This window comes from Camellia sinensis, chromosome 8 (genome assembly GCF_055761805.1).
Source record: "Camellia sinensis isolate YWXY chromosome 8, ASM5576180v1, whole genome shotgun sequence".
In the NCBI taxonomy this organism is placed as follows: Eukaryota; Viridiplantae; Streptophyta; class Magnoliopsida; order Ericales; family Theaceae; genus Camellia; species Camellia sinensis.
The window spans coordinates 11,893,245-11,918,679 of record NC_138968.1 but is presented as its reverse complement, the minus strand read 5'-3'; the positions used below and the strand labels follow the sequence as shown (position 1 = coordinate 11,918,679).

Here is a 25,435-nt window from a genome sequence, read left to right as displayed (position 1 = left end):
AACAGTTTTTAAAATTCTTGTACATATCAAATTTTAAAGTTTTGTTAACAGTTTTAAAATTCTTGTACATAAAATTCTTGTACTATAAACAAAGTTTTATTACCAATTTTAAAATTCACCACAAACAAAAACCACAAAAATACACTCCTACTACCCAGCTTTCAAACAAATCTTGTCCAGAAGCAACTCAAGTGGCCATAATGTAATACAACATTCTGGCCAGATTCCCATAATACAAAGTGGCCAGATTCCAATAATGCAAGTTAGACAATTCGCTGCTGCAAGCATGTAATACAACATCCACATCAACACACAAAGCAACCGATTCATAATAAGGAAAAAACTCATGCACAGGTTAACAGTTTTTAGGAAGGAAAAAAAAAAGCCACACTGTCACAGTTTGTTGGAAAGGGAAAAAAAAATTACAACAAACAAGTTGGCAAGTAGCAACATGATGGAAATGCAGGACAGTTTGTTTCATGAAACATGAACCCAATGCAGTCACTGAAGTCGTCAGAACCAGCCACTCATACCGGAGCTGTGCGGTGCCGCTGATGGGTGACCCATACTTTGGGACTTCTTCATTCACAGCCAACTAATGACCGCTGCGTCCGTCAGAATCTGCAACAATATAGCTTCATTTGCGGGGTTGTCCATTAGTGTCAAACCAAAAACAATTAGTGGGTCTTGCGGATCCAACCCTTCCAGGGAGTACAACCTTGCCATACACTTGCCAACGAGTTCCTGCGTCGAATCTCCGTATTCATGATGCACGCGGACCTGTCGTTGTTGTAATTTAACTGAAGACGCAAGGTTGTCCATACTACTCGCCAACAGCAAAGCTCTCTCACTCTGCCCTTTCTTTTGCTGTGGGTGTGTTGTGCGACTAAATTTGCGTTTGCTCCCGCCACTCGTAGGTGTGTCATCAGCGTGAATTGCCGACAACGCAACGTGTACGGTGACCGGTGTGTCATCCTCTTGCGCAGAAGTGTGGTGGACAGTGTGTTCACTCTGCGTGGCAGGCTAGAAAGGGGGCAAACCGCTGCTGTCCTCGCAATCTTCTTCATCCATCGGCAAAGGACCGTCCCTGGTTGCGATAGGTTCGAACGTTGCACCTAGTATCCATGCAAATTTTCCGTAGCGCCTTCGTACACCCTTCGCATGAGGTCCATGTGCTTCAACAGTTTCGTTTTGATCTTATTGCATTCTTGTCAATCTGATAAAAACCCAAAAAATAGCATAGGATTAGATTCCAATGGTTGCAAAATCTATACCATAGGATTTGAAATGAGTATTAGTGTATTTCATTATTACAATTGTATTGGAGGAACATGATAATGTAATTGTGTGCTTCTACCTAACTTCGAAACTGACTTAAATTTCAAAATGAACGATATACAACTCAACTTCATGTGGTGGCTATCACTTGTGAGTTTATCACTCATCCCTTTCATATCGTCTAAAAATGACCGTAATTGTGTGAAAAAAACATGAACAACTTCACATGAAACGGATCTCACTGAGAATAGAGTTTGAAGTTCCAATCTTGTGTTAGTTTCACACCTCAGAATAGAATGTTCAAAATTGTACAAGAATTACAGTATGGAATGTTTTCCCAAGTATTTGCCTGGATAAAAATGGGAAAAGGGAAATGCTCAGATACTTTGATGTGCCTAATTATTTCACCTTTACTGGCAACTCCCCACATAGTTTACATGATTCAACAAGCCACAAAATTGCAACATGGAGCATTCTATTTAAAAGAGTATTTGTGTAATTCTTGGTCTTTACGAGTCACTGAAAACAACCTATTGAAATTGAATGAGCCACTCTAGCGTGTGGAATTTTACAAAGAAATCCATCACAGTGAATAAACACTCAAAATTTGACAGTTAATGCTGATGAATATTTACAATAACACTGTTTGAAGAAAACTTTGTGTAAAGCTAGATCCACCACTTGCGACAATTTCCACATCTTGAAATGACTACATTCACAAGTCACAACAACCATAGAAGTTTGCATTTGAGTAGCATAAAATCAAGAATACAAGTCTTTTCAATTTCAACAATGAGATCATAAACTTGACCTAAATGAACATCAAGAAAAGAGCAATTACCTACCCAAAAAAAGAAGAAAGCAGTTCCCATAAATCAGCATAACAAGCCTCACTTCACTTATGCAACATACAAATAGGGCTTTCTTGCTTGGGCAGACTATAGCATAGGATTGGATTATTAATCTATGGGACTTAAATCTCTGAAAACAGCTAACAGCAAAATCTATGGGACTAAAATGAAAACAACGAAAACAGCAAACACCAAATTGGCAAGTCTATTTTTGTGACCAATGCAAAAAGTAAGATGGACAATGTAGTGTGTCTATGGTAAACAAATGCACATAAAAAATAAAAAAAAAAAACCCTCTCCTACTCCATGATTGTATTTTGGTTAAAAGGGCAAAACCAACATATATAAATATTAAACACGACACAACCAGAGAATACAGTAGAAGAACCAAAAGGCATAAATAGGAAGGAGGGGCAAATCAGCTTTAAATCATCTCCATAAAATAAACAATAAGGGTAAGATATAACCAAAAGAACAGTGAAATAATGTAAGGGTCTTGGTAAGCTTCTTAACGTGTGACAGAGGGTAGGAAAAGAAAGAAATGACAATTTTGTTTTAATTCTTGAAAGACAAAATTATAATAACAAAGCAACTTGAAGTAAAAAATAGGTGTGTAATCATACACTACTAGTACATGCCCATTCACATTCACAACCATAAAAACACGCAGACAGATGTACTAGAGAGAGAGATTTTTTGAATCAAGTAGCTCGGCCAACTTACCAACGTTGATAATATAATAAAGCTGTTTGGAGTCGAAAATAGGTCCCAAGTTAACCAAATAAGTACATGCCCACTCACACCCACAACAATGCAATTTGGAGTACAAAATGGAAGTCTAATAGAAGTACTTGCCCACACAAACTCACAAAACACTTAAAAAAAATTCACAAAACAGTCAGACATTGAGGGAGGAGACAGAGAGACGGCGAGCCAAGTTGGCAAGTATAACAAAGCAAGTTGGGGTTATAAATAGGTGTCTAACATTAGTCATACAACAGTAGTACATGGCCACTGAAACTCATAAAGCTCCCCCCCCCCCCCCCCCCCCCCAAAAATGATATTTGCAATATATCTTACATGAATTTGTTTCTCCAACCAAGTGACACCGCATTTCATTGAATATAATGAGTGATAAGGCTTTTATCATTTTTGCTGAAATAAAAATATTAATCAATAATTAAATAAAATAATGCTTGTAATATATGCATGAGTATCACGTTGGACGTAAGTAAAAAAATATGGAATTGTTACCTTTTCATAATGTGCCCACCAATCGTCGGATGCTTGTATCAAACCAGTCGCTTCATTGTAACTTATGCCGGTTGGCCCATGCCTGATGTCCATCAGGCGTGACCACAACTGCCAATCCCTTTTTAGCAACGCGTACTTGTTTTGCAGTTGCTTGACGTCATGGACCTTATTTGTAAGCTCCTGGAAGGCCTTGCAGACAGCTCTATATCCGTGCATTGTCATTGCGTGGAAGCTGCCCTTGAAACCAGAGTCCAACTCTTTGATAACAAGTTGTAAGAAAATCCGCACCGTGTCGGAGTCCCAAGCTGCTTTGTGCAAGTTTGCGGACTGCGGCTGCGTTTGTTTACTACCGCGCTTAAGCAAATTTTTGGAAGGCGTCGACTGCGGTTGGGACTGCTCCATTTGGCTAGTACAATGCAACAATAATTGTGATATACGTGGAAAAGCAAGTATTTCACAAACGTAAAATGAGCATTCATAACATGGCAACATAATGGACAAGAATATAACAAATAACATAAAATAGCATATTGCTGTCACGTCCCAAGCTCCGTGACAACGCCGCACACTCATTTAAGTGAGCATGCAAGGCTAAGAGTCCAACACATAACTAACAATGTAAAATACTCCAATCAAACCCTTAATTATCATAATACTAAAATCCATAAAAAAAATTGATTATTCTTATCATATGAAATTATCCACCAAGTCCACTAATAAAATCCATTAACAAAACAAAATAATCCAAGTACTTAAATCATAGTCCTACTCTCGGCACTCCCATATGTAAAAAAAATCCCGCGCAGCTCTACTCTTCAGAATCTGAAAAAAATAAAATAAGGGTAAGCTAGACAACCTAGTAAATAACCAACCATCACTACCAGCTGGATCAAGTATAAAAAAATAAATAAATAAATTGATAATCAATAAATATAAATTTTTCTACAGTTCAATAAATGAACAATTATTTTGTAAGATGGTTTCATGGCTAAAAATAAACAATGTACAATACATTTTAAATGAAAAGCCAACAAGATAATTCAAAGTAATTCATTGTTCAAATCGATGGTTCGATATTCAGATGGTTCAATGATTTGATTCACAAAACCCAAGTCTTATTGACTACGGTCACATAGCCCGTGACAAGGCCCAGAACCACACATAGGCCGGTGGTAAAGCCCCAAAAGAAACTAGTTTCTGTGCCAATAAATAACCCCCATTGGCTAGGGTCCAAATCATAGTCAGACTAGAGTGATGTTCAAAATTCAAACAATACACAAATTTTAAATAAAGCATTCGATATTTTCAGAATAAACGTTTAGTACAATTTTCAGAATAGTTTCACCAAATATTCAAATAATTTTAATAATAATATTCGATGTTGTTTTATACTTGACCCATATTTTATTTTAAGAGAACATGAAGGCTTTAAATAAATATTTATGATTTTAAACGATTCGATAAGAATAAAAATGAACCAACAGTGATAGAGGGTTACTTACCTCAAACAGCTAAAATAATATTTCCCAAGCTAATCTCAAATTACCAAGATCCACCTCAATCTCACAAACCTAATAAAATATTATACCACATAAACAATTATTATTGATCACCATGATGCATCTATCATTCTTTTCTTTATAATGTACTAATCTAATCCTATAGTCTACAAGTAAATTCCAAAACCCCAAAATACATACACCCAATCAACATACAAGATACTATGTCTAAAGAAATAGTTAGGAGTACCATAAAAACAAATCTTACCTCCAAGAGATGATTAGATCAAAGTCACCAATCTATGAATCTTCTTTCTTTTCTTTACTTCTTCTTCTCTCTCTTTTTTTTTTTTTTTTTTTTTTTTTTTTTTTCTATTGCTAGATCTGCCGCAGCAGCCACAACAACATCACTACCTCTATTTGTTTGTGCTTCTATGTTTCCAAGACCTAAAGCCCAAGTGGGCCTATAACCCAATCTCCCAAAATTACAAACTTAACCATCTAAGTAATAAAAATTTTAAAAAAAACCACCTCATAACTAATTCCTTGATGTTACTAAAATGACCCATATAAATTAATTTAATTACTACTTTAACCAAAAATAATTCTACACATAAAATTTTGGATTTTACATTCTTCCCCACTTAAAAGAAATTTTGTCCTCGAAATTTGACATACCTGGAGTCTCAAAAAGTTGGGGATACTTTTGTCTCATTTCATCCTCAAGTTCCCAAGTAGCTTCTCTTTCCGAGTGATTACTCCATTGAACCTTAACATAGTGAATGACTCGACGCCTCAAAACCTGTTCCTTCCTATCAGCAATTCGTATAGGGTGTTCCTCATATGTCAAATCCTCCTTAAACTGCAACGGTGCATGATCAATCACATGACTAGGATCCGGTATATACTTCCTTAACATTGAGACATGAAAAACATTATGAACTCCAACTAGTGAAGGTGGTAGGGCAAGTCTGTAAGCTACCTCACCAATTCGATCCAAAACCTCAAATGGCCCAACAAATCTAGGACTCAATTTACCACGAACACCAAACCTCATTACTCCTTTCATAGGAGACACCTTAAGGAATACATGGTCTCCAACCCCAAACACCAAATCACGTCTCCTGTTATCTGCACAACTTTTCTGTCTACTCTGTGCCGTGCGAAGTCGCTCTCTAATAAGATTGATCTTGTCCACTGTTTGTTGCACAATCTCAGGCCCTAACAACTTCCTTTCACCCACATCATCCCAACAAATAGGTGATCTACACTTTCGTCCATATAAAGCCTCATATGGTGCCATCTGAATGCTCGCATGATAACTGTTATTATAAGAGAATTCCACTAAGGCCAAATGCTCATCCCAAGAACCTCCAAGATCGATAACACAAGCCCTCAACATGTCTTCCAAGGTTTGAATAGTTCTCTCTGACTGTCCATCAGTTTGAGGATGAAAGGCAGTGCTAAAATTCAAACTAGTGCCCAAAGCTGTATGCAAACTCTTCCAAAACATAGATACAAATCTGCTATCTCTATCAGACACTATGGTCGCCGGAATACCATGCAACTTCACAATCTCCTTGATATACAATTTTGCAAACTTCTCTAAGGAGAACCCTACCTTAAAAGCTAGAAAGTGAGCGGATTTGGTCAATCGATCAACGATAACCCAAATAGCATTGTTACCACCTTGGGTCCTAGGCAACCCTGTCACAAAATCCATGGTAATATGTTCCCACTTCCATTCGGGAATAGGAAGAGGTTGTAACTTACCTGCAGGTCTCTGATGTTCAACTTTCACTTGTTGACATACCAAACATTGAGCAACATACTGAGCAATTTCCCTCTTCATATTATTCCACCAAAAGTTCCTCTTCAAGTCTTTATACATTTTAGTGCTTCCTGGATGTACAGTATATCCTGAACTGTGAGCTTCTCTTAGGATTTCTCTCTTGAGCTCTAAATCATTAGGCACACACAACCTCTCTCCAAATCTCAAGGTTCCATCTTTATGCATACAAAATTCCATCTGTAGCCCTATTTCCATTTCAGCCTTAAGTTTTTGCAACTGAGAGTCTCTTCCTTGAGCATCTTTAATTCTATCAATCAATGTGGGTTGAACCCTAAGGTTTGCCAACTGCACTCCATGGTTGTGCCATCTAATCTCAATATTCAACCTCTGTAAGTCCTCCAAGATATTCTTTTGGTCAGTGATCAAGGTAGCCAAATTACTCGGGGTCTTTCTACTCAAGGCATCCGCCACTATATTAGCTTTTCCTGGATGATAATTGATAGTCAACTCATAGTCCTTTAATAGCTCCAACCATCTCCTTTGCCTCATATTCAATTCTTTTTGAGTGAAAATATACTTCAAACTTTTATGATCAGTGAATATCTCACATTTCACCCCATACAGGTAGTGCCTCCAGATTTTCAATGCAAACACCACGGCAGCCAACTCCAAATCATGCGTAGGATAATTCTGCTCATATGGCTTCAACTGCCTAGACGCGTATGCCACTACCTTATCATTTTGCATCAGGACACAACCCAAGCCCATCTTCGATGCATCACTATAGATGGTAAAACCTTCATCTCCGGACGGAACTATAAGTACTGGAGCACACACCAATCGACTCTTTAGATCTTGGAAACTCTTCTCACAATCATCAGACCACTCAAATTTAACCCCTTTTTGTGTTAAACGAGTTAAAGGCATAGAAATTCGGGAAAATCCCTCAACGAACCTTCTATAATATCCTGCTAAACCCAAGAAGCTACGAATTTCAGTGACACTAGTAGGCCGATTCCATTCCACCACCGCCTCCACTTTCTTGGGGTCAACAGACACCCCATCTTTAGATATCACATGACCCAAAAATGATACACTCTCCAGCCAAAATTCACACTTCTTTAATTTAGCAAATAATTTCTTCTCCCTTAATATCTGCAACACTATTCTCAGATGTTCTTCGTGCTGCTCTTTACTCTTTGAGTACACAAGAATGTCATCAATAAAAACTACCACAAACTGATCTAAGAAGGATTTAAACACTCTGTTCATTAAATCCATAAAAGCTGCAGGCGCATTGGTCAACCCCAAACGGCATCACTAAAAATTCATAATGCCCATACCTAGTTCGGAAGGCTGTCTTAGGTATATCTTCCGTCTTAACCTTCAACTGGTGATAGCCAGAACGAAGGTCAATCTTAGAAAAGACTTGTGCTCCTTGCAACTGATCAAATAGGTCATCTATCCTAGGCAAAGGATATTTATTTCGGATTGTCACCTTGTTCAACTCTCGATAATCAATGCAAAGGCGAAAACTACCATCCTTCTTTTTCACAAATAAAACGGGCGCACCCCAAGGAGAAACACTAGGCCTAATAAAGCCCTTATCTAGTAACTCTTGTAACTGTTCCTTCAACTCTTTCAACTCTGCTGGGGCCATCCGATACGGAGCCTTGGAGATAGGACCCGTGCCAGGTATCAATTCAATGGCAAACTCAATCTCTCTATCTAGTGGCAACCCCGGTAACTCTTCAGGAAAAACATCGGGAAATTCCTTCACAACTAGAATATCCTCTAGCTTCAATTCAGTCTCACGGGTATCTCTCACAGAAGCTAAATAGCCCTCGCAACCATTCCTTAACAACCGTCTAGCTTGCAAAGCTGAGATTACCAAAAGAGGAGTGTTAACTCCACTACCCACAAAGCAAAATTCTGGTTGATTAGGAATCTGAAATACTACCCTTTTGCCTCGACAATCCACAGAAGCATAATTGGTTGCCAACCAATCCATTCCAAGAATTATGTCAAAGTCCCGCATATCTAAAACAGTTAAGTCTACAAGCAATTTCCTGTCATCTATACTAACCACACGAGATTTGCAAATTAAGTCAGCAACCATAACCCCTCCTATCGGGGTTTCAACACATAAGTCGATCTCTCTAGAGACACATCTCCATCCATGTTTCTTAACAAATCCCATAGACACAAATGAATTTGTAGCGCCAGAATCAAATAACACATGTGCATAAACAGAAGACACTAAAACAGTACCTGACACCACCGTGTTGGAAGTCTGGACATCTTGTTGCGTGAGTGCGTACACTCGACCCTGAGTCTTTGGCTTATGACCTCCATTTTTCTTTTGACTTCCTGAAGACCCTTTGTCTGTTGATGCTCCTTTATTTGTCCATGCTTTCTGTTCAATCTCATGCCCCTTCCGATTAGGGCAATCAGCTATCCTGTGCCCCTGTTGCCCGCAAGAGAAACAAGCCCCAGTATTCCAACGACACTCACTATCCCGATGGAATCCATTACACCTAGTGCATTGTACCCGATCATTCTTCTTATCAACACTACTACCCATAGTTCGACTTCCCCAACTCCCAACCGAAGAAGTGTTTTGTCTCTTAGCATTGCCCTTCGAATTGTTAGTTTGGAAGTTGGAAGAACTAGGCCTCTTCTTATAATTCTCTTCTTTCTCTTCTTGGGCTCTGGTAAGGCCACTCTCAACTAGCAAAGCCTTATTCAACACTGCTCCAAAAGTAGGTAACTCGAAAGGAACCACTTGTTGCATAATGTTCGTTCTTAGTCCAGCTTCAAACTTTCGTGCTCTGTTATCCTCATCTGCTTCAAATGCTGATGCAAATTTAGACAACTTCGTAAACTCAGCTTCATATTCTGCAACCGTCTTATTCCCTTGCTCTAACTTCAAAAATTCCCTCTGTTTTTGTAGACGAACACTCCTAGGGAAGTATTTCTCATTGAATGCCTTCTTAAACCTTTCCCATGTATAGGGGTTGGCATCATGCTCGTGTATGCGCTTCTCCATCTGCCACCAATCATTAGCTATCCCTTGTAGCATAAACGTAGCATAGGTCACCTTCTGATCATCCGTACACTCAAAAACGGGAAACAACTTCTCCATTTCTGTCAACCATTTTTCAGCCTCCAAAGGGTCTGTGGCTCCGTCAAATGCCAAGGCTATCTTCTTAAACTCGGTAATGTTACAACGTGGCCTTGGTTGTGGCCCAACACCTGGCTGCATCTGCTGTTGTTGCTCCATAAGTCTAGTCAAGTTATTCCCTATGGTGGTTTGTTGTTGCACCACCCCGGCCAACGTTTGAAGCACTTGAACCATTTCAATTGGATTGGGGATTGCAGCTTGTTCTTGGTGTCCCAACTCTTGCCCCTGATTTCCTCCGACTGCTTGAGAACCACTACCATTATTAGTCACATTCCCTCGCCGATTGCTATTACCAGTCCGTCGATTCGTTTGACCCTGGCGTGTATTCCTAGCCATATTTGCCAATGTCTCCTCATGTTCCATTGCAACCTAAATGCATCAATAATAAAATCCCATCTTATTCTATTCTCAAGTCCCTATAACAAGTAAATAAAAATAACATTATATCAAATTATAAGCGTTCCCAATCCTATATCTACCCAATCTCACCACTATTTTATACTAGCCTTTAAAAATTACAACCTGGCTCTGATACCACTAAATTGTCACGTCCCAAGCTCCGTGACAACGCCGCACACTCATTTAAGTGAGCATGCAAGGCTAAGAGTCCAACACATAACTAACAATGTAAAATACTCCAATCAAACCCTTAATTATCATAATACTAAAATCCATAAAAAAAATTGATTATTCTTATCATATGAAATTATCCACCAAGTCCACTAATAAAATCCATTAACAAAACAAAATAATCCAAGTACTTAAATCATAGTCCTACTCTCGGCACTCCCATATGTAAAAAAAATCCAGCGCAGCTCTACTCTTCAGAATCTGAAAAAAATAAAATAAGGGTAAGCTAGACAGCCTAGTAAATAACCAACCATCACTACCAGCTGGATCAAGTATAAAAAAATAAATAAATAAATTGATAATCAATAAATATAAATTTTTCTACAGTTCAATAAATGAACAATTATTTTGTAAGATGGTTTCATGGCTAAAAATAAACAATGTACAATACATTTTAAATGAAAAGCCAACAAGATAATTCAAAGTAATTCATTGTTCAAATCGATGGTTCGATATTCAGATGGTTCAATGATTTGATTCACAAAACCCAAGTCTTATTGACTACGGTCACATAGCCCGTGACAAGGCCCAGAACCACACATAGGCCGGTGGTAAAGCCCCAAAAGAAACTAGTTTCTGTGCCAATAAATAACCCCCATTGGCTAGGGTCCAAATCGTAGTCAGACTAGAGTGATGTTCAAAATTCAAACAATACACAAATTTTAAATAAAGCATTCGATATTTTCAGAATAAACGTTTAGTACAATTTTCAGAATAGTTTCACCAAATATTCAAATAATTTTAATAATAATATTCGATGTTGTTTTATACTTGACCCATATTTTATTTTAAGAGAACATGAAGGCTTTAAATAAATATTTATGATTTTAAACGATTCGATAAGAATAAAAATGAACCAACAGTGATAGAGGGTTACTTACCTCAAACAGCTAAAATAATATTTCCCAAGCTAATCTCAAATTACCAAGATCCACCTCAATCTCACAAACCTAATAAAATATTATACCACATAAACAATTATTATTGATCACCATGATGCATCTATCATTCTTTTCTTTATAATGTACTAATCTAATCCTATAGTCTACAAGTAAATTCCAAAACCCCAAAATACATACACCCAATCAACATACAAGATACTATGTCTAAAGAAATAGTTAGGAGTACCATAAAAACAAATCTTACCTCCAAGAGATGATTAGATCAAAGTCACCAATCTATGAATCTTCTTTCTTTTCTTTACTTCTTCTTCTTCTCTCTTTTTTTTTTTTTTTTTTTTTTTTTTTTTTTTTTTTTTTTTTTTTTTTTTTTTTTTTTTTTTTTTTTCTATTGCTAGATCTGCCGCAGCAGCCACAACAACATCACTACCTCTATTTGTTTGTGCTTCTATGTTTCCAAGACCTAAAGCCCAGGTGGGCCTATAACCCAATCTCCCAAAATTACAAACTTAACCATCTAAGTAATAAAAATTTTAAAAAAAACCACCTCATAACTAATTCCTTGATGTTACTAAAATGACCCATATAAATTAATTTAATTACTACTTTAACCAAAAATAATTCTACACATAAAATTTTGGATTTTACAGCTTAACCATTTGAAATACGCATTGGATATATTGTACAAAAACGACAAACAAATATGCAGGTGGGTAGTACATACAACCTAACAACCGAAGCACGTCAACTACGCAAGAACAACATTACAACAACAACAGACAAGACGAACATCACAATTTGCAGGAAACGCAAAGCGTGCTGCAGGTTGAGGATGTCAGCCTTCAACTGGATGACCATGTCCAACACTGAGTTGTGAGTGTCACGTACGAATGCTTGGCCATGGTCGTCACACCAGCCAATCCAAGAACGACATGGCTGAATAGACACATGCACTAGTGTAGTTCGAAAACATGTAAATGCACAATTGCTGAATACTTACCAATGCACAATTTACACAAAATCAAGTTATTGGGTTGTGTTTTGCAAAACAAAAAAAAAAAAGCTCGTCATGGGTCCAACCTTTTTTATCTTTTCTAATTCATTCTTTTGAATATATCCAATCTACTTATCCCTTTCTCGTACCTGTTTCCTTGTAATTCCAAAGTAAGCTCTACCTAACAAAACGGTTTTTGTTTGTATTACCAATAACATTTCTTCTAATCTTATTAACAACTTCATTTGTGTGTGTGTTTGTGAATAGGCATCTACATCTTCTGTGTATGATGCAATGAATGCAGCCATGGGAGTCATGCACAGTATAGAAGCAAATGGCCACACAATTCCTCCCTCAGGTCCAATCTTTTTATTAATTGTCAATGCAAAATTACAATTTATAATTTTAATTATTAAGTCAAATAATCAGCCTAAACAAAATACGTATTGCCTGATTTGGTTACACATATTCAAGCACTAACCAATATGCCAAAATTGGAAAATACCCTCCCATGTCTGACCCCAAACCAGTATACTGATTTTCCAAATAAGGCATTTTTTTTTGTTCAGTGAAGGACATCAAAATTAAACTGAGCTACACATGTCAACAACAGAACGAAAATAGGTTATGGTCCATGTTTCAGTATGCTGGTACTGTACATCTCAACCCCGTACAGTTCATACAGGGTTGAGAAAAGATGTTACCTTGTAGTTTGGGGGATACAAGCTGGATTGGTGTAGATCTGGTCAGTGGTGGTGCAGATCTGGGCGACGAATGGTCCTTTCCGTCGGTTACTGTTGTCACACGATCGCGTCGAGGTATGACTTTGCCACAGCTGTGGCGGTGCTGCAAGGTGAAGGGTGTGACAGATCTCCAGCAATCGGCGGTGTGAGGGTGACGGACTGGACTTCTTTCTCCGACTGAGGGACTGTCTTGCTTGTTCAAAGACGAATGCAGGTTGGAGAAGGAAAGGGGAACTTTTGGGTGAGAGCGTATATTGTGATATATCCGTCTCAAAGGAAGCAATAAAAAGCAAGGGCAGAAATGTATTTTTACCCTCTGCAGATTCAGACAATTTTTTGCCGCCCAATGCATGGAGGGAGGGTAACTTTTTGACTTTTTATCTTTTTTTATAGATGTCAAACCAGCCCTTAGTCTTAGGCATGGGTCAGGTTGTGCTATGTTGGGCTGGGATTGTTTTGTGCATATGCTTGAGATTGGGCTTGGATCGAGTTGTGGCTCAACACTTGTATTCGTTTTGTAACCTATATGTTTGGATTATTCAAACAACATTATGTATATATTTATTTTTATATATAATGGTTTTCAACCTTTATAATTCTAATCCTAATAGTTAGAGTTGATGGCCTTCGTTAATGTCATTTGTTGGCCCTCATGACAATAGCCTTTATAGCTAGGTTCTCCCCAAAAAGTATAAAAGGGGCCTTTCCCCTCCAATATGAGTTCAGAGATGATTTTTGTATGTGGTTTTTTGAGAGATAGAAAATGGAGAGAATTTTTTGTGATGGCAAATAGACAAAATGTTAACACCAAAAATATATTGTTTTGCTAGCCTTTTCTTTGGGTTTGTTAGTGAGAGAGTACTGTTGTTATTACGTTCGCCGAAACTACACAGAAGGTGTTCCTGCAGTTAGGGCTGTTCACGGGCCGGGTCGGGTCCATTTCCCTATCAATCTGTCAACCGACCCGACCATGACGGGTTAAAGATATAATCAACCGCTTCCGACCGATGTGCTGTTCAAAATCGACCATGACATTTGGTTTGGCGGTCGGTCTCAGTCGAGTTGCATGGGTCACCGAAAATCATAAACACAAAAAATAGCAAAAGAGAAAAGGGTTTCAATGTCAATTGGAGAAGAAGATAAACGCATAATGCTAAAAAATAAAGGAGGTATTAGGGAATGATTCCCGAGGAAGAAAGAAATGACAAAACAACAAAGGGAATAAGAAATTAAGACTCACCAAGAATCAACGAGTGTTCGTCTGTTTTGCTAAGTGCTTTCGAGTGTTCATGGCCACTGTTCAACATTAATTTACTAGGAATAGCCCAGTTTAGGGTTTGGTTGTTCATCATCAAGTCACAGTCACAAATAGGTTCTGGAAATCAGTACAACGGAAGTAGATGAAGGATTTTAGGGGTAGAGGGAGAGAAGGAGTGCGAGAAAATGCTGAAGAGGTGTGAGGAAGATACAGAAAAAGAGGGAGAGCAGAACAGGTGCGACAGACAGAGGAGAGAAGAGAGATAGAGAGAGAGAGGGGATGAATACGTGTAAGTGTGAGAGAGAGAGTTGAAGAGGCGCGCGAGGGAGGAAGATAAATAAATAAATAAATAAAAAGAGAGAGAGAGAGAGTCACAGCAGAACACGTGAAGGAAAGAGATACAAAAAGAGAGAGAGAAGGGGGAGAGAAAAAGACATAAATGTCAGGCACAACTTCTAATCCTATCACTTGTACCCTTCTCACTAGACTAGTCTATCAAAATCAAGTGCTAAAAGTTATTATCACTTGGTCAGGTTATATTGTTTAGAGATAAATGACAATATGAAAAGCCAATAGCACACGTACACAAGTAAAATTATATAATATAATAACTATCGGTCGGATCGGTCTTTTTGATTACCACGTGTATGAAACCGTGGTCCGTCCGAAAAAATTGATTTTTTCACTAAAAACACCCACCACCAACCGTTGTTTATAGAGAAACCGTCCATGGGTTGATTTTTCAGTTCGGATAGGTCGGTTTCGTCGGATGCTTCTGATTTTTGTGCAGCCTTACCTACAGTAGCTGGTTCAACTGTAGCATTACCGGTGAGATGACAAATCTGTTTTAAGAAAATTGTGTTTAGATAGAAGACTCGATTTGCATCCCTTACTTTTGTTGTGTTCTTCGTTTCAAGATTTAATTTATTTCTTATATGTTAATTGTTAGTCGTCCATGATACTAATCTGTTCTACCTGTTTGTTTAGTTTGAAATTCTTCCATCATGTATTTTGTCCATGTTGTTGTAGCTTATATTAATTATGTATTCCACTCTTTAATAAATAAAAATAAAAATAAAAACTAGTTTGTTTCATCATTTCTATTTTATTTTATTTTATTTATTTTGAGTAGCCACTCATCCCTTTCCTTCTCCAACCCACAACCAGAGTCACCCATCCCCTTTCCCCACTTCCCGAAACATTGTTACCCTTTCCCTTCTCAATCCACCACCGTCTTCTCCACGACCTCACAACCGCCTTATCTCCCTCCATCTTCACTTAACTACCGCACCCTGGTTTCCACCAGTTCTCCTTTCTTTTCCTAACCCCGCAGCCACAACCACAGCTACAGCTACCCATTTTTCCTCTTCTCCAAGCAACGCAAAGCCCCTTCGTTTTGCCCATCCACCACTGGCTCTACCCATAGCCATTGCCTCTCCCACCATCCTCAACAAATAGCAGGTGAACAAAAAAGTAAAAAATACACAATTGCAAAATCGAAAACCACACAAATCCAATAAAATAGATGAGAGAGTGAGAGTAAAGCGAGGGAGAGAAAATGAAGCAGAAATCACAGGTAGTAATGGTCGCAGGACAACGAATCGAAGAATGGCGATGGGAACGAATCAGAAGCAGTGGACGTCAATGGGGACAAGTAGATTTCTTCTTGGAGTCAAAATTGGAGGATTGGGAAAGGGAAATCAAAGGAAGGGAGTGATGGGAAAGGCAAGGGAAGAGGGCAGTGTGACGGTTGAATGGAGGAAGATAGTGGTGGTTTGGGAGAGAAAAGGGTGTAGGGGTTTTGATACCATGTGCTCAGGTGCATGGTAGGCTGAGGATGAGTAGTTCTAATTAAATGAATGATTGATAAATGGTGGTGTGATTAATTTGAAATATATAATTAATATTAATTTAAAAAGCGAATCTTAGAGTGCCTTCTGTACAAGAAAATTTTTCTTTTTACCCAAGTTAACCGAGATTGACGGAGAGTCTAAATTGAAACCAATTTGGAAGTTCAAGGTTCAAGTTGAAAAAATTAAAAATTCAGAGTTAAATTTGTTATAAAAGTCATACTCTAAATTTTTTTTTTTGTAATTTCCTCATAAATAAATAAATAGGCACATTAGAATTACGTATCCCATTTGCTTAATTCATCAATTGGGATACGTAAAAAGGTTTAAAATTGAGCATGTGATGAGTTCCATCAATCAATCAGTTGCAGCAAAAATGGTATATTTGAAATCACATACATGACAAATTTAATGCTCCGTCTAGTTTTTCTAGAAATATTACATTCTTTGTTCAAGACAACAGTGCTTCATGTAATTTGTTGTTTTCTTTTTCTGAATGTAAACATGACATGTAAAAACTGTTTTTGATTTTAATTAATCACATTATTTTCCCGTAAACTCGACAATGGATATTTGACAACCTTTGCTTTTCAATTAAAAAAAAAGAAAATGTCTCGTAACTTAAATTTTGTGGTTCAAAAGTGGCTCAAATGGCCAAAACGACGTCGTTTTGACCATTTTTATGTTGTTCTGTACTCAAAACGACGTCGTTTTGGCCATTTGAGCCACTTTTGAGCCACAAAATTTGAGTTACGTAGCATTATCGTTAAAAAAAAAGGCAATCAATGTACAAGCAATCACGAGGACATAAGACGTGAATTGTAAAGGCGCCAAGGTTTTCCACATAATTTACACGAATTCCACAGAATCTATTTATTCATACTCACATATACATGTGAATGTAAGGCATCATATAGGCTTCCTTTGGGAAGCCATGGTTTGAGTTTTTTTTTACTATTTTAGTCACAAAAAACAAAATAGGCTATTTTAGCCATAACAAACAAAACATCACATCCAACCCATAATCATTACATTCTTCTCTTACAAAAAAACTCAAAAAAGTCAAAAAGTCAAAAAGCCCTTCCCAAACCAAGCTTTTAAGCCCAGACTAAAATAACCAAAAAAATCAAAAAGCCAAAAAGCCAACCCACTTTTCAAACGGAGGCATAGTAAACATCAGTCGAATGTTCTAATATTAGATGCAATAGAAATAAAATATCGATCTCAATAATTTTTTAATGTTTCTTAAATTTTTTTCCTCACCCTATCATTTTCAAAATATATGTATGTATCATCCAGTTTATCAGCTTCAATTGCAGCTGTTGAACATGTGGGTCATTTGATTCAAGTCATCTCATCAGGTTAACATCAGGGTCAGGGTCATGTTTGAAAACTGTGCAAGTTATGAATTGCAGTAATGGCTTTCAAGTTTCAACAATCATATATCAAATAGAAAGGATCATAAAGACAAAACGCCCAAAACCATCTATACTATGCCTCCGTTTGGGAAGTGGGTTAGTTTTTTTGACTTTTTGACTTTTTTAGCTATTTTAACTTAGGGCTAGTTTGGCATGTACTAAATAAGTCAAAAAGTCAAAAAGTCACTATCTTATTTAAGTCACATCATCTTATTTAAATCACATCACCTCTCTAACACATCACATCAAACCCAACCCAAACCTAACCCAAACCCACCAATAAGTCAAAAAGTGCACTTTTTTAGGACATCCCAAACCAACCCTTAGGGTTAAAAAGTCTGGTTTGGGAAAGGCTTTTTGGTTTTTTTGGCTTTTTAGCTTTTTGGTGAGGTGTCATCTTGTTAAATGACGAAATTGCCCTTTTCCATTTTTTTTTATTTTTTTATTTGGGTTTGGATTTGGCATATTTTCGGTTTTTTTTTTTTTTTTTTTTTTTTTACAATTTTGGCTTTTTGTTGGGAAATTTTTTTTTTTTTTTTTGGTATTTTTTTTTTCAATTTTGGATTTTTGTTTAAATTTATTTATTTATTTTTTTTTGGATTTGGCATATTTTGGTTATTTTTTTATGTTATCTTTTGATTTCGCGTATTTTGCTATTTTATTTTTTTTTTGGGGGTTTGGATTTGGCTTTTTTTTGTGTTTTTTTTCTTTTTCTTTTTTTTTTATATTGGGTGTCGATCTGCCGACTTTTGCTTAATTTGTTTATTTTTTATTTTTTTTTATTTTGGGTTTGAATTTGCCATATTTTGGTTCTTCTTTTTTATTTTAATTTGTTTATGTTGGGGTTTCGATTTTGCCTTTTTTTGTTTTTTTTTTTGGGGGGGGGTTTCGCTTTGGCATTTTTTGCTTTATGTTTTTTCGTTGACAATTTTTTTATGTTGTGTTTCGATCTCCCGAATTTTGCAAATCCAAATTTTTTAGTTTTTTATTTGTTTTTTTTTTTTTTTGAGTTTGACGGATTTTGCGTTAATTTTTTTTTTGTTTGAAATTTTTTTATTTTGCGCTTGGATTTTTCATATTTTGCTTAATTTTTTTCCCTGTTACTTTTTTTCATTTTGGGTTTGGATTTGGGGTATTGTGCTTAAATTTTTTGATTTTTATTTGGGAATTTATGTTTTTGTCTTTTTAATTTTTTTTTTTACTATAACTATGTTTTTTTTTTGTCTTGGATTTTTATTTTTAGGGGTATTTTTTTTAAGGTCCCTGATATTATGATTTTATAGTATAAAGGACATCAACTATTTTCATGATGTCTAAGGTCCCTCAACATCAATCCAGAGAAATTTCAGTCCCAGAGAAAATTCGATCCAGAGAAAATTCAACCAGAAAAAATTCAATCAGAGAAAATTTAATCCAGAGAAATTCTCTGGTCCAAACCAGAGAAAATTCAATTCAGAAAAATTCAATTCTGTCTAAAATTTACCTCTCATTCTAGCTAAAATGAAGTGTACAGTTCTAGAAACTAAAGAACGAGAAAATGAAAAACATGAGTTGCAGAGATAAATCTCTCAACAGTAACGGTATACGGACACAGCTCGTTGCCTTGAAGGTGGCATGCACATAATCACCATGATGAGTATGAGAACAATCAGCATAAGAGTTGACTTGATATCTGGAGCTTCGTCTTCACCTTCTGCCATGATCAACACTTCTTGCTCAAGCTTTCTTCTTCTTTAGTTTGTTTCTCTGTAAACTATCAGTTTGATGCTTTTGCTTGTTCTTGTACTCTGCCCAAAATAAAATGTAAAGTTGTGGTTAACAACCAAGTTGACTTGTTAATTATTTTGTGCCTGAGTTGGGAGTGTACATTGAATTTGCATTTAGTTTCTTTGAATTTGCATTTAGTTTCTTTGAATATTTGACCTAAAATTCAGTTCAAATGAAAAAAAATAATCGAAATAGACGTTTTGTGAGCTAAATTACCAGAGAAATTCTCAATCCAGAGAAAATTCTCAACCCAGAGAAAATTCAGTTCCATTGCCAAACACTCTTGGAAGCTTGAACCCAGAGAAATTTGAATTTTCTCTGGGTTGAATCCAGAGAAAATTCTCAACCCAGAGAAAATTCAGTTCCATTGCCAAAAACTCTTGGAAGCTTGAATCCAGAGAAAATTCAAATTTCTCTGGGTTGAATCCAGAGAAATTTGAGAAATTCTACTACTAAGAAGGTGGAGAATTTTTAAAAACAGAAAAAGAAAAAAAACCTATTTTAACCTCCTTCACTTGTGCATGTGTTTGGTCTCCGACTTCAGAATTTATCAACCATGAACCATTGCCTCCACTCTCACTCTCATTCACTGACATACCCACTAAATTGATTATGACAATACCAGAACAAATTCCATAAAAACAAGCACACAAGTGTGTTTATAAAATTAGAGAGAGGGAGAGAGAACAGAGTAATAGAGAAATCCAGAGAAGTTCTGAATTTATCTCCAAAGAAATTTTGAATTTCTCTGGAACTGATATTGATGTTTTATGGCAGGATGGGAAAATACAAAGGCTCAAGGCTTGTATGATGATGCTGAATTTTCTCTGCGTTGAACCCAGAGAAATTTGAATTTTCTCTAGGTTGGATGTATATATAAGAATCAGTTTGTGTGCACACTTTTAAAAAAATCAAAATAGAAAGCACACCGGGATTGAAAAACCTGAAAACACACTCAGATTTCTTCTTCCCACAGTAACGAGTAGCCATTGGATTAAACTAACCAAACTCTTTTTCTCTCTCTCTCTGAAACAGTGATAATAACTGATTCTTGGTTGCTCCAATGGGTTGATGATTGAGTACTGAAACAGAAATTCAATGTAACAACAACACCACCAGTGTCTAATATCAACGCCTCTGGATCACCGCTCCTCAGACGGCTCGGCGACGCCATTGAAGGTCGGATCCGGTGAAGGTGGAGTTCAATCGGTTGGAGAATGAAGTCAGAGCTGAGGACACAAGAGTTGATCTGGACAGGTATGAGAATGGAGAAGTTTAGAGAGAGAAAGTGAGAGATGAGTTTTGATTTGGTAAGGTCAAATTTCTCTGTGATATGTTTAGGGACCTTAGACATCAAAAAATAATTTTGTGGATCTCTCCCATTATGAAAAGTGGGAGAGGGACCCTAGACCAATTTTCCCTTATTTTTAACTATGTCTTAGTTTTTTTTTTCTTTTTTTTTGAATGAGGCGTATTTTTGTCGTTTTTTTTTAATTTACGTTTTTTTATTTTTTTTTTTGTATACATTAATTTGGTTTTATATTTGACAAATGGGTTTTCGTGTGTTTTATTTTTTTGTAAATTACGTGGTAAATGCTAATTTCTGTTGTTATGTTTTTTATTTTTGTTTTTGTTTGGATGAGCCGTATTTTGGTCGTTCTTTTTTTTTAATTTACGTTTTTGTCATTTTATTTTTTTGTACACATTAATTTGTGTTTATATTTCAAAAATGGGGTTTCATGTGTTTTATGTATTTGTAAATTAAGTGGCAAATGCTCATTTTTGGTTTTTAAAATTTATTTTTTATTTTTTGGATGAGCCGTATTTTTGTCATTCTTTTTTTTTAATTTACGGTTTTGTCAAAAAAAAATTGTATATATTAATTTGGTAAATGTTCTTTTTTTTCTTTACGTGGCAAATGTAAAAAAAGATTTTTGGTAAATTTTTGGTATTTTTTTTTTGTTAAATTAATTTTTTTGGTAAATTAATTTGTCGCGTAAATTTTTTTTGGTACATTAATTTGGTAAATTTTTTGTTGTATACATTAATTTTTAACTTTATTTTTGGGCAAATTACATATGCCTCCCTTGAGGTTTGGCTAAATTACAGATACCCCCCTGAAGTTTCAAAAATTACATCCCGCCCCCTAAGGTTTGTATTTTCATAACAATTTGCCCCCTAAGGTTTAAATTTCATAACAAATTACCCCCTACTTTGTTATGCAAATATAACATTCAGGGGGAAATTTGTAATTTCTCAAACCTCAGGGGGTATATGTAATTTGCCCTTTATTTTTTTACGTGGCTCAGTTCACGATTTTGTACACATGACGTGGCAAATGTTCTTTTTTTTTTTTCCCGAGAACGGGATAGTGTGAACAAAGACCCAGGGGTAATTTGGTAATTTCACGCCTACTTGTATGTAAGATGCAATCCTGAAGCCTTTTTGTCCTGTAGTGGCTAATTTAGCCAATTTCGTCCTGTAGTGGCTAATTTAGCCCGTAACTCCCTTCCCAAATAGGCTCTATATATTAAGTAAAATGAGATTTTTAACCCATAAGTTTTGTGGGAGCTCTAATATATGAATCCTAATTTTCTAATTTTTTATTTTTAAAAAAAAAAAATTAACCTCAGCATTTATTAACTTCTCTCAACTAACAAGACTTTTTGACTTCTCTCATAATTACTGCAGTACCTTTTCGAAAACAAATAATTTATATATTAAATTTTTTTTTAAACAAATATAAATATCTATATTTATCTATTTATTTATATCTATCTCTAACTCATAAGTTTTGTAGGAGTTCCAATATGAACCTTAATTTCTTAATTTTTTGATTTTTTTTTTAAAAAAAAAACTTAACACTTATTAAATTCTTCCAAGTCTTTTTACGACAAGCCTATTGTTTCTTTCAAAATTTCATAGTTAACGTGGATATTATTTTAAAGATCTCGAAAAGACGAATTTAAAAATATAAATTTTATTTAAAAAACTGTTTTATAGTTAGAGTTATGGTATTTTAAAGTTTTTAATACAAAATATAAATGTAAAAAGAGAAATATATCAAAAATTATTCTTCTAACCATATGTTTGAAGTTATCCAACAAGTGTTGTGTTTGTGTCATTATAACACAGATTCAAGCTTAGACCTCAACCACAAAACAGTCAATGCGTTGGACTGTTAGCAAATCTGTCTATATATATATATATATACTATATATTAAATAAAAGGAGATTTTTAACCCCCAATACTTGTGAGAGTTTTAATATGTTAATCTTAATTTTCTAATTTTTTGTTTTTTAAAAAAAAATTAATCTCAGCATTTATTAATTTCTCTCAACCCACAAGACTTTTTGACTTCTGTCATAATTACTGCAGTACTTTTTTCAAAACAAATAATTTGTATATTAAAAAAAATTTAAAACAAATATAAATATCTATATCTATATCTATATATTTATTTATATCTATCTCTAACCTACAAGTTTTGTGAGAGTTCCAATATCTGAACCTTAATTTCTTTATTTTTTTTATTTTTTTTTTAAAAAAACTTAGTACTTATTAAATTCTTCCAAATCTTTTTAACTTCTCTAACACACACACTCTTTTAAACTTTTCACATACCTATTGCAAACAATGCGTCTCCTTTTTGACTTCTCACTTCTACACTTTCAGCTTCAGTGACCACGTATGCAAACAGTAAGTCTTCTTTTTGTTTTCTCCTTCTTGACTTTTCCTTTTGTTTACTGTTTTAATATTGTAGTTAGATAGCGCATAAAAATATTTGTGATTTTTCTAGCAGATAAAAAATTATAATTTGATTTTTTATTATGTTTGAAGTTAGATAAATATAAACCATCACAAAGAGAAAAATGTGATTATAATTAGTTGAATAATTCTTTTTTTTTTAAATGTGATTGTAGTTAGTTTAATAGTTCTTTTTTTCTATTTATTTATTTTATTATGTGAAAAATGTGATGTGATTGTAGTTTGTTCAATGATTCTTTTTTTTAATATGATTGTTATAGTTAGTTCAATGATTTTTTTTTAATGTTATTTAATCTTTTTATTTACAATTTTAATTTTATTTTTAATATGATTGAAGTTAAATAAACATAAACACTCACAAAGAAAAAAATGTGATTTTAGTTTGTTCAATAGCTCTTTTTTTTTAATATGATTGTTGTAGTTAGTTCAATGATTTTTTTTTAATGTTATTTAATCTTTTTATTTACTATTTCAATTTTATTTTTAATATGATTGAAGTTAGATAAACATAAACACTCACGAAAAAAAAATGATTGTAGTTAGTTCAATGGTTCTTTTTTTTTTAATGTGATTGTAGTTAGTCAATGGTTCTTTATTTATTTATTTATTTATTTTATTATGAAAAAAAATGTGATGTAATTGTAATTTGTTCAATAATTTTTTTTATAATATGATTTAATCTTTTATTTACTGTTTTAATGGTTTTTCTTTACAATTATTTATGAAAAAAATATGATTGTAGTTAGATAGCATAAAAATATTTATGATTTGATTTGATTTTTTTCTGATTTGATTTTTAAAATATCAATTATTGATAATGATTAGATTGTATTTTGAAAAAAAAATTTGTAATTGATTTTTTTAACACATTGTGTTTTTTGAAAAAAAATTATTGTGTTTTTTTAACTATCAATTCACTTAATTTGTGATTTGATTTTTAACTCACTGTATTTTTTGAAAAACAAAAATGGATTGTACTAATTAAGGTCACATAATGTACCAATTATTGATGATGATTAGATTGTATTTTGACCCCAAAAAAATTATAATTGATCTTTTTAACTCACTATGTTTTTTGAAAAATAAATTATTGTGTTTTTTAATTATCAATTGACTTTATTTGTGATTGATTTTTTTTAATTATTGATGATGATTAGATATCATTAAAAAAATTGTGATTTGTATGATTGAAATTATTTCCTTTTGTTTATAATTTTATTTTTTAATATGATTGAAGTTAACTTACAAAAAAAAAATGTGATTGTAGTTTGTTTAATGGCTATAAATAATATTTTTATTTACTATTTTAATGGTTCTTTTTTTTCAATTATTATTTTTTTATTATGAGAAAAATATTGTTGTAGTTAGATAGCATTAAAAAAATTGTAATTTGTATGATTGAAGTTATCTCTTTTTGTTTATAATTTGATTTTTTTAATATGATTGAAGTTAGATAAATATAAATACTCACAAAAAGAAAAATGTGATTGTCGTTTGTTCAATGCTACTAAATAATCTTTTTATTTACTATTTTAATAGTCCTTTTTTTGAATTATTTTTTTATTATTAGAAAAATGTGATTATAGTTAGATAGCATTAAAAAAATGTGATTTGTATGATTGAAGTTATCTCCTTTTGTTTATAATTTAATTTTTTAATATGATTGAAATTAGATAAACATAAACACTTAATGAGATTTTTAAGGAAAATGAGATTTTTAACCCCAAGGCCTGTGGGAGCTTAAATATCCCAATATGAATTTTCTAAATTTTTTATTAAAAAAAAACTCAACATTTATTGATTTGGTCAAAATCTCCTGATCAGCATTTATTAACTTTTTTCAATCCACATGCCTGCATTTATTGATTTGGTCAAAATCTCCTGATTAACATTTAAAATCTCCTCATACAAATAATTATAGATACAATCTGTGTATAATTACTGCAGTACCTTTTTTAACTTTTCTCACACTATAGTTAGTGATAATTAAATTATTTTTGTAAAAAATCTTTAAAAACATAATTTATATATTAAAAAATTTTAAAACAAATATAAATATCTATAATTATCCTGTGCATAGCGCGGATGATAGGCTAGTAATATATATTAAGCAAAAGGGAGTTTTTAACCCCAAGTCTTGTGGGAGCTCCAATCTCTTAATCTAAATTTCTTGATTTTTTTATTTAAAAAAAAAAAAAACCTTAACATTTATTAACTTCTCCCAATCTCCAAATCTTACCCTCATAATA

At 34.3% G+C, this 25,435-nt stretch overlaps 1 protein-coding gene across 5 annotated transcripts; it reads right to left on the bottom strand.

Moving 5' to 3' along the window:
* Nucleotides 1–305: 305 nt before the first annotated feature.
* LOC114310977 (transposon Tf1-107 polyprotein) lies at nt 306–14,740 on the bottom strand. Of its 5 annotated transcripts, none has more exons than XR_014337363.1 (4): nt 13,086–13,382; nt 10,637–10,689; nt 3,384–3,789; nt 306–1,216 (listed from the first exon to the last, which is right to left on the bottom strand). XR_014337363.1 is itself a non-coding variant. In XM_082882068.1 (4 exons), the coding sequence occupies exons 1-2, from the start codon at nt 7,953–7,955 to the stop codon at nt 4,947–4,949; spliced, it is 2,403 nt and encodes an 800-aa protein (XP_082738194.1). In that variant the 5' UTR covers nt 7,956–8,518; the 3' UTR covers nt 306–1,216; nt 3,384–3,789; nt 4,886–4,946. The 5 variants fall into 5 exon arrangements, 3 of the variants coding, with proteins under 3 accessions (XP_082738194.1, XP_082738196.1, XP_082738195.1); XM_082882068.1 differs by lacking the exons at nt 10,637–10,689; nt 13,086–13,382 and adding exons at nt 4,886–4,954; nt 5,561–8,518; XM_082882070.1 differs by lacking the exons at nt 306–1,216; nt 10,637–10,689; nt 13,086–13,382 and adding exons at nt 4,136–4,205; nt 4,886–4,954; nt 5,561–8,518 and having other exon boundaries at nt 3,748–3,789.
* Between the last annotated feature and the right edge of the window lie 10,695 nt (nt 14,741–25,435).